General features: G+C 36.4%; 2 protein-coding genes across 2 annotated transcripts; one reads left to right on the top strand and one right to left on the bottom strand.

Moving 5' to 3' along the window:
• Positions 1-2,721: 2,721 nt before the first annotated feature.
• On the top strand, positions 2,722-8,361 carry LOC306911051 (V-set and immunoglobulin domain-containing protein 1-like). Its single transcript, XM_079486078.1, has 7 exons — positions 2,722-2,828; positions 3,272-3,432; positions 4,668-4,875; positions 6,931-7,086; positions 7,183-7,299; positions 7,417-7,540; positions 7,647-8,361. The coding sequence occupies exons 1-7, from the start codon at positions 2,792-2,794 to the stop codon at positions 7,729-7,731; spliced, it is 888 nt and encodes a 295-aa protein (XP_079342204.1). The 5' UTR covers positions 2,722-2,791; the 3' UTR covers positions 7,732-8,361.
• A 2,568-nt stretch (positions 8,362-10,929) lies between these two features.
• On the bottom strand, positions 10,930-13,486 carry gpr34l (G protein-coupled receptor 34 like). The gene is made up of 2 exons (XM_079485767.1): positions 13,387-13,486; positions 10,930-13,281 (listed from the first exon to the last, which is right to left on the bottom strand). The coding sequence occupies exons 1-2, from the start codon at positions 13,439-13,441 to the stop codon at positions 12,236-12,238; spliced, it is 1,101 nt and encodes a 366-aa protein (XP_079341893.1). The 5' UTR covers positions 13,442-13,486; the 3' UTR covers positions 10,930-12,235.
• Positions 13,487-16,334: the final 2,848 nt, after the last annotated feature.

Genomic DNA, 16,334 nt, shown 5'->3' with positions numbered 1-16,334 from the left:
CTAAGGATAACCTTGGCGGGGCGGTCTTCAGCGCATTTCCATAGCAACCAGGATGAAAATGCTCTTTCTGAAATAAAGTCGCTGCAGGTGTTTCAGTTTGCACCCATACTTTGGAAGAAGGGAGGTTATTGCCAAAATAAAGATACAACATACACTCGTTCTTTATCTGGTTGGGTCAAGATGTTGGTTTTTGGCGTCAGTGTCAACAACACGTTAACCTAAACCCTTCAGACACGTCTCTTAAATGCTAAATGTAGTGTTATGCTAGTCTAATTGTCATGATTCCGCTATCATGTCATGTTTATTCTTGGTCTTACAGCAGAGTCATGGCATAGCCTTTGGTTTTGTGTGAGAAAGACATGGCTTTGTTTTGATTCTGACTTGCCATGTGCTTTCTCATGTCTCGTCAGTGTTTCCCGCCCTTGTCTCGTTAACCTTCCCTGAGTGTTTCAGTACCCACACCTGCCCATTGTTAGTTTTCCTATAAGATGCCCTCATGTCTATTGTCTTGTGCTCGTTCGTTGTACTTGTTCCCTTGGTCATGTTCAGAGTTCCCGTTGTGTTGTATGTATACTCCTGTTTAAGATTCCTAGTAGTTTTGTTTTTGCCCCCCATGTGGGAAGTGTTTGGTTTCAGTTTTTGTATTTAGTTTGAGTAGTGTTTTCCCCCATTGTGGGTGGTTGTTTTGTTTTATTATAAGTCTTGTTAACCCCTTCACCAAAGCTGTCTGCAATTGGGTTCTTCCACCACGTTTCATGACACTAATAGTTGGTCGATTACAGCTCCCATGCCCTTTTCTTTCAAAGAGTTGTTTGGTGATAAGACTTGCTATTCACTATATCAACAAAATATGTCAAGTTTGTGTGGGAACGTGCACTAGTTCAAACAGGTCTTGGTTGCTGTTACCCTGTTTGATGATTAATCTTGTGACTTTTCTTGAATCGCTACTCACAATGCAAATATATGTGCTGCCTGTTTGGGTGTGAGCTGTTTGACGTTTATTTTGATAAGAGCTTTTTGTTCCGATTTTTTTCGTTTCATAAACGGTTAATGTTGAATCATTTTGCTTTCTTTTGGTTTATAATCATTTCGGTACTGAATCACATAGGTCTGTTTTGGTTGGTCTTAAATCATTTCAGGCGTAGGCTAGCACATTTTTGGTCCATTTTTGGTTTGCTCTTATAATTTTAATACTGATTAAATAATAATTGATAGTGATTTCGGTCTGTCGTGGTTTATACTGAATCACTTGTTTTGATTGGTCCTCATTCATTTTTCAGATTAATTTAGTTTAGTTTATTCTTCCACACTTAGATCTGTTTGGTTGGATCATTTCGATCTGTCATTTTAGATTTTATGTAGATCTGTCACGTAATACCGAATCATGTATGTCTGTTTTGTTGTTTGATTTATTTTGGTACGTCGTGTTTGATTCCGAGTCTTTTAGATACGTTTTGGTTCATTTTGATTTATTTTGGTCTGTGACAAGTGATGCTGAATCTTTTCTAATAGGTTCTAAATGTGGTTTGGTCTGACACACAAGAAAGTTAATCATTTCGATTTATTTAGGTTAGTTCTGATTCGTTTTGGTCTGTCATGGGTGATACTGAATCACTTAGGCCTGTTTTCATTGATCCTGATTCATTTCATTCTTCCACGCTTGATACTGAATCATTTAGGTCTGTTTGTATTTCATCTAGACATGTCATCATATTATGTAGATGTATGTCTATCACTTGATACTGAATCATTTATGTCTGTTTTGGTGGTTGATTTGTTTCGGTGCGACACGTTTGATTCCCTCTGGTTGACTTCAGTCTGTTACCTTGATGCTGAATCATTTCAATCCCTTTTATCTGACTCTGATTCATTTTGGTGCGCAACTCATTTAGATGGATTTTAGTTGGAGCATTTTAGTCTGTCACACTTTATATTCAATTATGTAGGTTTGTCACACTTGATACTGAATCATTTAAGTGGGTTTTGGTTCATTCCCATTTTGGTCATTCACTACTGAATCGACTAGATCTATTTTGGTTGATTCTGATTCATTGAATCATTTAAAAGTGTTTCTTCTTTGGTTAATAATTAATATTTGGGGTCAGTCCTAGCTGAGTGAATCATTCAAGTCATTGTTCCGGTTTAAATTCAAATACACATGTCCATTTTAGAATAGTTTCAGAACAGTGCAGTTTTATTTTTGTAGAGTATACATTTTTCTATTGTTGAGTCATTATTATTTTCTTCGATGTGAAGCACTTTCAGATTTGTACTATAAATGGCAACGAGGCAGAAACCGCTTTTGATACTCTGACAAAGAACATGGAGACAAGGGATGGGATTGTTTTCTCCAACTTACAAATTACATGAAACTGTAGGTCATAATAAGTTTATGAAATTGAACGTTTCGGCAAACGCTAGTGTCAGTGATGATTTGTGATGCGTCCTTTTGATACACTTTTACACTTTTGTCACGGTATCACAATTGTTGGTATGTCATATGGCTGCAACAAAGCCGTTAATGTTAGGAAAGCGCTTAGTTCTAATTGTAAGGGTAGTTTTTCTCAGAGAGTGTTTGTTGCACTTGGCTCCAGGTCAATATGATTATGGGTTTCATGAATACTAAGATATGGGCGTTAAATGATTTGATTCGTCAGTTAGAGGGTGTTTACTTTTTGGGATCGAAGAGATAAGTTACGCTTATGAAAAAACCTCTTTGTTAGTTTGAGAACCGTTTACACATACTGTATCTCCGTCTTATTTTCGACGGGTTCAAGTCAGATTTTCAAAAATGTTTTTGCTTTCTGTTCTTTTGCTTGCTTTCATAGGTAAGTAACTACACTTATATTTGTTCTGCTTGAATGAATGCTGCTTTCCAATGTGATATTAATTGACGCGATATTTTCTGACTGTGTTAAGAAATCAATTATAAAAAATTTATTTATGGGGCTTATTGCATTATTAAGGGGTCAGTTTAGTTCCGTGTCGTTGTATTTTCGAACACGGTAGAAAATGTTCAGTCCTCTCCAACTCAAATGTCTTATTAACTTGTTGCATCTTGATTTTTTTTGGTTCAAGTTTTGTTAAGTGCCTATTGAAAGAACTGTTACCCCAAGTGATGAATTTATTAAACCTCAGCTGAGCGCATTGACAAATTTAGATCACTAGAAAACCGGGCTCTGAATTTTTATTTCAGTGTGATAATGGTTTGAATGATTCAAGAATGGCTCACCTAATGAATAGAAATGCTTAAACTTAAATTCTGTTGTAGACTCCACAAACTCCATCACTGTAAAGGTCCCTAAGAATTTCATCAATGTGACCGTGGGTGAAACCATCTATCTACAGTGCACCTTCACCACCAATCAGCCCACCACCAACCTCCTCGTGCAGTGGACCTTCTACAGCAGATCCTCCATCAGTCCTCAACAGGTTTGTTTTGTTGTTGTGACCTGTGAGCAGGTCTGGGATGATTTTTAGTATTCACCCAGATTCCCGCCAACCCCATCATTGGTACATGAGTGTTCTTTGAATAAATCTATACAAATTAAGAACTAATGTTAGAATACAGAAAGAGGCCTTTGGTGATTTTCGGAGTACAATACCTCTCTGTTTCGTATCCTGCAGTGCTTGGAAATAAAATCGATTTCTGATTCAGAACCATTATTAATTGTGATATCGCACTCCATTATGAATATAAAACTGTAATTAATGCCTAATTGAGATTCAGTGAACCACTTTCAGATGTCATTTTGATACATTGTGATTCATGGAATCCAATGTAAATGTTTCGAGTGGCCAGGAAATGCCCAGAGGCTTATTAGATGTGAATCATTTTTTTCCACATTGTCTTTAACTTGGCTATTTTGAAACAAGTATAGTTACTTCTGAATAGTCTGATGTTGCCTTCTATAGGCCTATATTAAATAGTGCACATACATTTTGGTGTGTCAAGATGAATGAAATGCATTAATTGCCTCGGCAATCTTACAGTATATACGCCCTAGACGGTCAACACAGCACTACCACCCATGGCTTCCTGTATTTGCATATATATATTAAATCTAGATATGGTTGGTATATTATCGTTGGTCAGAAATTCTCACACTAAAAACCTAAAGTTTTTTAAGATTTCATTGTGCAACATTAAATATTAAATCCGCATCATAGAAAATAATGTACCTATCACCTCAAATTGATTCTTGTAGAGGTACATTACACTGAAAAATATAAAGCAATATATTCAATTATTCGTTTTCACATATCCTTTTACTACATGAAAACGCCAATTCATTTTGTATTCCTTATATAATATATAGTACTTTTGTAATATATTAACAATGTATACACGCGCACACACAACCAGATGAGTGTTTAGAGAAAGTGTGGGCTGTCCGTGGTCGCGTTTCCCAGGTGGTTTGACACTGACACAGTATATGTGCTGAATCAAACGTGTCGTTCTTGTCAAAGTATTTTTCAATGTATGCAATATTCAGTTGTGCTTGAAAGTCACAATCATAACATAAAAGGCTGTGTTATCCACGCAAATTGCCTAATACACATATGCATATTATTATGTTTCGTTGGAATTAAATGCGATAACTACAAAACCTTTATGTGATTCAATATATGAATTGACTTATAGCTTTTTGTACATTGCAATGAAGGTATATTTCTACCAGTCTGGAACCGCATACATCAGTCCTCAGTTTAAGGGCAGACTGACTATGCTCAATCAAGTCAACACAACTATGAACGCCTCAATCTCCATCAACAACATGCAGCCCGCTGATTCTGGATCATACACCTGTGAAGCTCACAACATCCCTGACATCGAGGGCATCACTTCTGCTTCTGTCCTTGTCAAAGTGCTTGGTAAAACATCAACATACTCTTCAAACATGAACAATTGTATTCAGCCTTAAAGGGATAGTTCACCCAAAAGTGATATTGTTGGCATCACAAACAATCTAATCATCAGATTGTTCCAAATCTGCATAAATGTCTATGTTCTGCTAAACACAAAGGAAGATATTTGGAAGAATGTGAGTAACCGTTACTCACATTCTTCCAAATATCTTCCAAATGTATATCACTTAATTTTTAAGACTTAATGATGATGCGGTGAACACAGCTTCTCAACAGTACTGCAGATGGTCAGGTTAAGTTTAACATTCACACTCTCGTAGATGTGCTTCAACCAATATTTTTAAGTGTTTGTTATGGACCAGAACAGGATTTAAAATTTAAAGGGTTTTACTGTGATGTACCTTCATAATAAACAGATTTGTTCAGATTTACAGTCTGGAATTAATTCTGCACTGATCTTGATTCCTGAGTGCTATCTGTACTGTAGCTCACGCTCATTTACCCAGTTACCAGGACAACCACACCGGCCCTAGTAACCAGAGCTGTTGAATATGAGAGTTACGACACTCGATCTCGCCGCTCGTTCATGGAGCCCTCAATTGTTCCAAACATATCCGTGATGTCAACCTATTTAAATGGATTTCATCACGACAGATAACAGCAACTATAATGTTTGCTAAATATAGTAGCACATTGTGTACACTAAATACATACGTTGACAACATTTATATCAGCATTTTGTCAGGGGTGTAATCTGAATATAAAATCTATGAATATAAATCTATGAATAAAAAACTATCAATATAAGATACGTGCGGTGGCCCACTACTCCAAAACACAAGGAAATTTTAAAAGCAAATAGAGAAATGCTCCCGACCACTAGGGGGCACTTTAGGCATGAAAAAAAGCTGCTTCATGCCAGGTTGGAGGTGCGAATTTTGCTGGTTGTTGTTTTAGTGGTTTTAGTAGCATTTTTTGTTTGAAGCATTTAAAAGGAAAGTGTGCTCTACTGATGGAAAACTGAATGTCAATGGCAAACTATTTCATATGATCAAATAAGTTATTGTTACACAGCGCGTTCGAATGCAATTACATTTACATTTAGTCATTTAGCAATTGCTTGTTTACGTTGTGTTGTGAACTTATATTTCCTTTTAAATTTCCGTTGTGTTTTGCGTCAGTGGGCCACCGTAATATATCCGCCAACTGGTTAAAATATATAAACATGCCGCTATTTCACCAACTAGACAGCTATTTCACCAACTAGTTAACACTGAAATGAATGGGCTTCAGTGCGGTGTTTGGGACTATTGGTCGCTCCACGACACTAGTTACTTCTGCATTCTTCCAACAGACGTCTATCGTAACTCTGTTTTTCAATGGCTCTGCTAGTAACCACACTGGTTACCATGGGAACTACTGTCGACTAGTCTCTTCATTGTCAGTTATAAGAATTAGAACAGAAGGGAAATATGGGTTTTCATTTCTATATAAGTCTCTGTTTACACTTCACAAGCTCCCTCATTAGGTAACAGAAGATGCTGCCTTCTAAGATATTTTAAGATGAGGTGTAGTAAGATTTTAGGGCAACATTGTGTACGTGTCTCCGCAACACCAAAATCAATTACATACAATTTGAATTGAAGGGATGGTTCACTCCAAAATGAAAATTCTGTCATCGCTACTTACCCTGTTTTTATTTCAAACCTGTATGAGTTTCCTTCTTCTGCAGAACACAAACAATGGCTTTACCCATTAACTTCTATTACAGAAAAACCAATGCTAAAGATTGTGTACCTGCATTGTTCGGTGACTGACATTCTTCAAAATATCTTCTTTTGTGTTCTGCAGAAGAAAGAAACTCACACAGGTTTGAAATGACAAGAGATTGAGTAAATGATACATTTTTGTATGAACTTTGCCTTTATAAGTGAATTACAATAGTCGGGTTGTTTGTGCGCCCTACATATTTGCAACCTAGACCCTATCAAATCGGTAATTTTTGTGGGCCATTTTCATATTTTTGGTATCAAGGTATGATGACTTTGTCTTCTTTTAAAGAGAAACCATCTGTTCCCTATTGTGCTGTCCACGGCACTGTGGAGATGGGTCATTTGGTCACCCTCACATGTCACTCCGAGAAAGGCAGTCCAAGCCCTAACTACACCTGGACTAAACTCCAGCAGGGCAGGAGCAGCAGAGTGCTTGGCCAAACAGGTGCATCTTTACTGTGGTACAATACCAATTACATTCAAACCATATGCTGAGAAATGCTGAATTTACTGTGTGTGTGTGTTTTGTTCTCTGTTCTAGCCGTGACAACAGGGGTCATGTACATCAGAAACATCTCTGAATTTGAGTTCGGCGAATATCAGTGTAACGCATCCAACGTTCTAGGTTTCGCCACTTGCAGTGTTGTACTGCACACAGGTACTTACTTATTCGTCTATACTACTCGCAGTGTTGTCTATACTAACCGCAGTGATTCAGATTTACATGTAGGCCAGCATTACTGCATACTGATCATTGAAATTTATGTTTGCGCAGAGCTGAACGGTGGAGCAATCGCTGGAGTGGTTATTGGGGCAATTCTGGGAGCCCTTTTAATCGTCTTGCTGGTTTGGTTCATCACACACCAGCTGAAGAAAAAGAAGCACAAAGTGTCCAAAGAGTCAGTATCACACCGCCAGACACACAATCCATTCCATTCTGCCTGCTGTCATAGCAAGTCTTTCCTTGTTATGGTCGTGTAACAAAACATGTATATCTTTTGTCAGGAATAAACAACAGAGTGTAAAGTCAGTGGAATATGTGGCTGTTCCAGCTAAACCAATTGAGGACCATGGAGTTGAGGAAGCCTAACATCCATTCATTTATAGCAAACATGTCTTTGATGTTATTAATTCATAAAAATAATTGATTTTCCCCAAGGTGTTCTGAACACTCCCCCAGAAAACCAAAACGTGTTATACAGTAAATATGTGTAAATTCACATTGTTGGTTAAGCCAGTGTTGCAATTGTTTTATTAACACCACAGTTTTGTGGGATATTTACTGTTTTTATATCACTGCATATGATTAAATATAAGGATGAGATTTTTTCACATAAAAATGTACACGCTTTAGCTTCAAGGGACGACATATATTATTTTGCAAAAGTAAGTGTTTGCATGTTGAAACCTCGGATGTCAAAATGAGCTATTTTTCAGGAAATGGAAAACATTTTTACTTTTGAAATGGTTTAATACTGATATTTGCAAAAGGCAGTGACAGACAAAAAGGTTGACTAATAATCTTGACTTGTTTTCAAAAGGACAATTGTGAGTTTTAAATACCTTGCATAAAATGTGCAAATGACTTGACTAAAACACCTAAAATATTTCTTTAAACCTCATGAATTTTCTTAAAGCTGACGCTCGCTTGAGATTCCTTTTGTGACAAACTGTGCCTAGCTATTGCCATTTCTCCGTCAAATAAAAAAGTATTACCATTTTTGTTGCTTTGTTTATTTACGTCAAATCAGATGTAAAGTAAAGAAAACGCTAAAACAAATATTATTTTGATGGTTTTAGCATAAATGAAGGAAATGGGGATAAAGAATCGCTGAATGTGTTAGTAGGGTGTTTGTAAGGGTATTTTAGATGCTGTACTTTTTACTGCTGTGTTCACTTTTATTGAACAGATATGATCACTATTGGGTAAGTGAGTCGTTTTTTATATTACGTCATAAAATTAACACATGTCCATGTAAACTTATTGACAAAACCCATAAAATACGGCTGCTGAAAATGTCCGTGGCTCCCTCAGATAATAATGCGTGAGAAAAAACAAACAATTCTCATTCTCATTCTTTGCGCTCCTCTTGATCTTGTAATCCATCTCTTTTTCTGAGCAAAAAAACGGAGCAAAAGAGTAATGAAATGACACAAAAGGACGGGGAAATCTCCAATTATTGTGCAGATGAATGTACTGTATATATATGGCATGGTTTAGTGTGGCTTAGCCATTTCATGAATGATATCATGCCCACCGTGTTCATTAAGTGGCTGCCATTTGAATCAGTGGGCACTGAAATGGATTGGCAACAGATGGTGAAAGGATATGACTGTTAACACAGTTGCTTAGTAACACAATCAGCCTCTGAAATGAGAGCCAGTAGCGCCTTTGCATTTATCAATGGTGGGTAAGATTACAATTGACTCCCATCGAACTCGAGGAGCTCATGTGATGTCAAATCTCTGCCATGTCGACTGTGAGTGGAGTCAATTTGTCATGTTGTTTGTGTGCGTAATTCCTCTATTAAAAAATATTTTTTCATTTATATTTCATATTATTCCCATAAGTCTTTGTGAATGAGTGTTTGATTTTCTGTATAGCTACCAGCAGAGGGGGCCGTACATATGTTTACTCCACAACGTGGGCATATTTTTATCATTCCTGAAACAAAATTTATAGATGGCAAACCAATGATAGAAGCCCACCCTAACCCCGCCTGTAAACCTAATATAAACCTAATGAGATCATATAGGAATTTACAGGAATGAGCCATCTCGAGCCAACTCCTGAAACAGGTACGAATTCCCATCAGATTTTGTTTTATACTGTATTTATACATTACATACCAAATATATCGCATTTTAAAATATGTTTAATTGATAATCGTACTGGTTGACATGAAAAAAGTGCTGAGTGAAGTGGAAAAGAAGAAAATTCTCGTCTGTGAACAACAATCAATATACATTTCGTGACAACGTCACAAATTACCATGAGATATAAATGGTCAAAATTGTATGTGTTTATAGGCTGTCTTGCCCTATCCAATATGGTGGTACAGTTGATCCACATCTTTTTTTTATTGGGAATTTGCCTATAATATTGTAATGTGAACTCACTGGCCGTTTTTGAAACGTGATGTTTTGAAAATTTTCACATTGTTCGAGGAGTTTCACAGACATCACACCCTGCATGCTCTTTAATTCGAGTCTTCTGAAGCCATAAAATGTCTTTCTGGAATGAACTGGAGGAAATGTACATGAATTGTAAGGTCGTATTTGTTATCCAAAGAAATGCATTAGCTACAGTAACAGTTTATTTGACTAAATATAGATATGTCAATGTAAATAGACACATTTTTAGTTAATGAAGTCTAATGTGAACAAATAAAACCTTATTGTAAAGTATTCCTGAATTTCCACAGAAAATCGTCTGCTTTGCCAGATCAAATTTTGATGCACCCGCATTGCAAACTACGTTGACGCTTTCGCCTTGAAACCAAATGAGGAGAAAGGTTAAGGAATAACTTCACTTGACTTCTGTTGTGCCAAATATGAATGTCCAAAATACAAAAAATGTCGTCACTGTCCATAGAGCGCCGCAAGGATGATATGTTTTGGCATGCAAATAAGGGTTAGCATTTAAGCACTTCAGCTTCCATCACCATAAAGTCAATGTTTTTTTAAAAATGGGATTTAGGCCCATTAAAAAAATGTAAATTACTATAATAAGGTCTGTGGTTATAACAAAAGCTTAAACAATTTTCATGTTTTATTCAATGGCAAAACAAATTTCTTTCATCATTTACTTACTCTAATGCCATTATTAACCTGCACGACTTTCTTTCTTCTGCAGGACACAAAAGAAGATATTTTGAAGAACGTTGATAACCAAAGAACACTAGATCACATTGACTTTCATTGCATGGACACATAAGCACCTTGACATTTGTCATAATATATTTTGTGTTTCACTAATGGTGGAGAATGCGTTTTGGATTCCTATTTCTCGTGACTTGTATATTTGTTTACTTACAACAACTGCACACAAATTTCTTGAAAATTTCTTAAATTTCTTGGCACATGAGTTTGTGGTTGATTTAAAATAAACGTTATCAAATTAAAATAAAATATTGAAATTAAAATTTCATTTTTCAATAAGCTGTTCAATAAACGCATAGTTTACTAAACTTGTGAATTCGTCACACCAGATGAGAGGCTTTCCGGTGTTGATTTGAGGTGCATGACGTGCAGTCCTTGCATGAAATTTGAAACTTATGAAAAACGTATTGAAAAATATGTCTTTAAAGAAAAACAAATATGCAACAATAGTAAAAAGGTAAACAATCAGAGAAACAATTTATGAGAAAATGTAAATAACTTCAAATAATATATTTCTTTCCAAAAACTGTACAGATAATAATAGAATACAGGCATTTAGACAAATAATATGTATTAGAATGTAATGCATTTTACAACACAAATATGTATGATTTTATATATTATCTCGATTCAAGTAACTAATACAGTACAACATTCAATGACGGCTGTTTTGATAACTCATAAACCAATAAAAAATAAATAGAATAGAATAAACTCAATCGAATCAAAGAAAATGAATAGTCCCTTTTTCTGTGTGTAGCTTGGCTTAACATGATATCAATGGACCAGTGTTTCCACAGACATATGAGTATTTTGCACGCTTTTCCCTTTTTGTTTCATTGCCCATTTAATTTGTATTTGTCATCCGTTTCTAAAATGAATAAAAGCATTTTTGAACCATCATTAACCTGATTTTCCCCAAATTGCTTTTAGTTTAAACAGATGGTTAATGTGGCTAAGACACATATATATATATATAAAGTGGGTCATGCATATAACAGGGCTCATACCACAAGGGAACAATAACGTCTATGAGAGAGCCACGACATTTAGAAAGGTCATTTTATATGTCTCATACTTAACTAGCATAAAAAGGTCATGATAATACGTAATACTACTGTTTCAACAAAAGCAACAGCATGAACGACATTTGAATATGTACATACACATAATCTTGTATATAGCTTCAATAAATCTATTCACAAATATACACTAAATGCTACAGTCAATATACACGTTTTCTGTACTTACAGAAACACGAAAGACGCTTCAAAACATACAACACACGTCAAATTAAGATCATAATTCATGTTTCCACATTTTAGAATAATAATGAAGCAATCCGAACTTTGCCGGCCAAAAATTGTTGGTTCAACTTAAAGAAAATAAGTTAGCCAGTTGCCTTAAATATGAACTCAACAAGTTTAGTCGACTCAATAAGAAATGAATTGAGTTAAGTAAATTGACTCTTTAAACTTTAAAGGCAACCGCATAACTTGAACCAACAAAGAACAACAAATAATTTTGTGATATCATATTCGGGTATGGTAATAATTTAGGAATTAAGTGGTGACCAAATAAGCAAGACACGATCTTTCTTTTTCAAGCTAGTCGACGTGTAGTTTTCTATCAGTTAAGCGACTTTATTTTGTTGGATAAATAGTTTATCCTTAGTTGTCACAAGTCTCAAATTACTGCAAAGGTCTGTTAACCTAAATTTCAGTGAGCGAGCGGTTTATGCTGATTCGTCTTCTGTTTAAAGCATACATGTTTTTGAACTTGCCCTGTATGGCACACAAAATGGTTTTCCTGTATGTGCCAGACAGGAAATAATAGATAACTGGGTCTAGGCAGCTATTAAGAGTGGATAGAAGCAAGGTGCTCTCATTTAAGATGTGAAACAACTGTTGTATCTGAAGATCTCCAATCACGTTCATTTGAGCCAGAACGTACGGTATGCGTATTATATGATAAGGCACGAAGCACACCGTAAAAATGGCCGGCACCAAGAAAGTCTTTATGATGACCTTCTTTTTTCGACTTTGTCCCTTAGGGTCGCCGTTTCCGAGCGACATAGTCCTGAGTTTATTGGTGATCTTCACATAAAAACAAAGAAAAGCCAGGTAAAAAAACCAAAAGAGCAGCACGGTGGTCAAGTTAACAACTCCTCCGACAATCCCCTTCCTGTGGAAGTGGAAGCAGATCTTGTTGCACGGATGTGTCTGGTCGTTGCTTGCAAGGAAGGGGCTCGTTCCCAATATGAGGACCATCCAGATGGAATAACTCACCATTTGGCTCCACCTCGTCTTTTGGATACGGTAGACCCACACGGGTTTGATGATTTTCAGGTAGCGATCCAGGCTGATAAGACTGAGGAACAGGATGCTTGAATACATGTTTATGTAAAAGAAGGTGCCTACCACCTTGCACAGATAAAAGGGTCCTTCTTTATTGTGGTAGTAGACACGCAGCGGCAAACACAGGACCAGGAGGGTGTCCGCCAATGCTAGGTGACGCATGTACACGGCCATGGAAGAATCTGCGTGCCGGCGGAGGAAAAATATGTAGATGGTGACGGTGTTGCAGAGAAGTCCCACACAACAGATGATGATGTAGCCAATGGGCAAGAAGGGAGACAGTGTGCCATCATGGATCTGACAGGTTTCGTTGGTGGTACCATTGTCGTCGTGGGACATCGTGATAGCCAAAACCTGCAGTACACTTCCGTGCCACCTTGAACGTCCAGACACAGAAGATCCTAACAACCAAAAGGGAAAGCATCAAAGCATGTTCTGCTGTTTGGCAGAGATTTGTTTCAAAAACGGATAAAACATTTTACTCGACAAACGAATGTCGTTCTTACCCGTGTGACTGGTTGACTTTCCCTTGAGCAGAAATGAAGATGTGACAAAATGCATTCTCTGCTCAGAAACTCCATAGCACCTGTGCAGGAAATTCTGTTCATGTGTGACGTGGCATTCTGCTCGCTGTGGTTGAAAATGATGCAAACCCCAGCAGAAAAAGCACATAAACCACAGCGCTACAAAGACAAGCCAGGCATTACATTGAAATGCTTACCTCACTTTTCTCACCATTCTCAGAGTCCAGGAACTGAGCTTTGTTATTTAAGTTTCCTAAAGATACTGGATTTAAGTTGTCTTTCGCCGAATCATATTTTGACAGCGGATTCCTAGATGGAGTCTCAGATGGCTGCCTCGGTTTGGAGCTCCCTAGTTTTTTGTACATTTTTTTGTATTTACTCCTTTGTCTTTATTGTTATTTGTTGTCTGTTGTATTTGAATAGAAGCTTCCAAGCTTCCTGATTAAAATAAAGGTTAATTAAAGTCTTTATGTCTGGGTGGTCCCATAAAGAACTTTTAAAGCAGTAGTTCTCAACCTTTTTGACTCCAAGGCCGTATCCAACAACATTAAAAGTCCCCCCTCCCACTCTCAAAATGGAAAATTGTAAATATGCGTAACATCTTGGTTTTTAGCTGTTTTAAAATGAATTTCTGTGCTCATTTTTTCTCATTTAAAATGATTAGTCATTCTGAGACCCCTTTGCAGTCCGCCGGGTCCCCTTGTAGGCCACGGCCCCTGAGAACCTCTGTTTTAAGGGATCGTTCCCCCCGAAATGAAACTTCTCTCATCATTTATTCACCCTCATGTCATTGCAAACCTATATGACTGTACGACAGAATACAAAAAATATATATGTTGATAACCCGACAACACTGATCCCCATTGACTTCCATTGTATGGGTTGTATCGCATCCAGAATAAAAGTTTGTGGTTACACGATATATGTCAGTATACTGTGCACATTCGTTTTGTATTTAGAAGAACATAAACATAGATACATATATTTCAGAAGACTATAATAAACATTTATCATTTTAATTGATGTCAATATTTTCTAAATATGTATACATGTATGTGTTTATAAATACAAAATGAACATGCACAGTACACATATTATGTAAACACAAACGTTTATTCTGGATGCAAAGTCATCATTTACATTTACGCATTTGGCAGACGATTTTATCCAAAGCGACTTACATTGCATTATACTGTACATTGTCTCTGAGTATGTGCAATCCCATAGGATCGAATCCACGACTTTGGCGTTTCTAGCATCATACTCTAACCACTGAGCTACAGGAAAGCTGTCATCATCGTGATCTCTCTGATTCAAAGACTGATTCAGAGAATCTGTGCTTCCCCTTGTTTTTGCCTGTGTTTAACTTTGTTGCACATCAAACATTAAAGGTCTGATGCCAAGGGGGTTTTCAACCAAACTTTCCTTTCTTTTGAATTCCTGATAAGGATCTTGAACCATTGACATCACCACCATTCCATATACGGTAAACCTTTGTGTTATTTTGTAATCCCTCGCAGAAGCTATCTTACTGTACATCGACACACATTGATTCATTTATAAGAACATTTAGGCTATACATTACCAAGCCTCTATAATGATAGTGGAGAGTCATATAGTGAGTTGCATAAAGTATCACTTTGTGATACTGACTTATTACAGGTCAGTAAATAACTTTAGTTTTCAGAATGAAAATCCTCAGTTTAAAACAAAATCAGCAATATTGTTATAACATAAACAAAATCTCACTTGCAGTTGAACCCTTGGAAGTTACAAAATCTAGTGCCAGGTAAGTATAAGTGATTCTAATAGCATTTGTGTGCATGTAGTTTTGAGCTAGTGTTTATTTTTTGCAGAACAGAAAGATTAAATCTGCGACATTCTTTAGTTTCAAATTTTTACCCTTGTTTTCAAAACATGGCAAGTCTACAATGTAAAAGTGACATTTCAAAGCCAACAAACATGCTGATACACTCAATAGACAGAAGATGATATAAACTGTGTCGTGGTCAGATTTATTCAGTCGGGCTTGAAATATTAATAGGCCTATTGCCTGCATAAGCAAAAACATTTGCAAGATAAAAATGTTAACAAAAAGAATGAAGTAACATTAAATAAAAACTGGAGTTTATTTTTAGTGTACTGCAATACCCGATGTCTTTATATATTAATGAATAAATAACTGAAAAGCAAAATTATGTTTTTGAAATATGGTTGTGTAATAATGTTTGATTTTTTTCCCAGTTGTTTTGCCACGTAAAGAAATGCTGCTCCAAATAACAATACACTTGGTGAACTGGGAATTTGATGTATTTATTTTTTCAAATGATTAAGAGAAAAATAACATATGTACATTTAGACACAGTTGTATAGTATGTGCACAGTACACAGTTGTAAAGAGAGTCTTGATATTTTTACCATAAATATGATCTTTGTCCAAGCATATATACACATTTAATTTAAGCTTATAAACTAAGTATGCTAAAAGGAAATGATTTTCACCTTATTCATTTCATACACATTCAAGAAGATGGAGAAGATTCTGTCTGCTATCTCTGCCTCCGCAGGATATGACAAAAGAGCCCAGTATCAAAACTTTATTTTGCACATGAGGCAAACCACATACTGCAGTCATATGAAGTCTTGAACCCTCTATCGGTGCTACAGCTCAGTGCTTGAAAATGCAGAAGAGGCTTGAGCCCACGCAACAAAACTCCCCCAGTTTCACTTCTGACACAAACAAATGTGTCTAAAGGCAATATGGAAATATTTGAAATATTATAAACTTGTTACATGAATTGCTGGTGATTATTTATTAGACACGATCGAACAAAGTCCGAATGACCAAATATTTAAGGATTCGTGAAATAAATGTGCCCACTTTACTTGTCAACTCGTGTTCAGATAAAGATTATTTCATAAACTATTTG

Source organism: Barbatula barbatula (genome assembly GCF_947034865.1).
Source record: "Barbatula barbatula genome assembly, chromosome: 22".
Lineage (NCBI taxonomy): Eukaryota > Metazoa > Chordata > Actinopteri > Cypriniformes > Nemacheilidae > Barbatula > Barbatula barbatula.
Note: the sequence above shows the minus strand (reverse complement) of the source record. Positions and strands in the feature narration are given on the sequence as shown.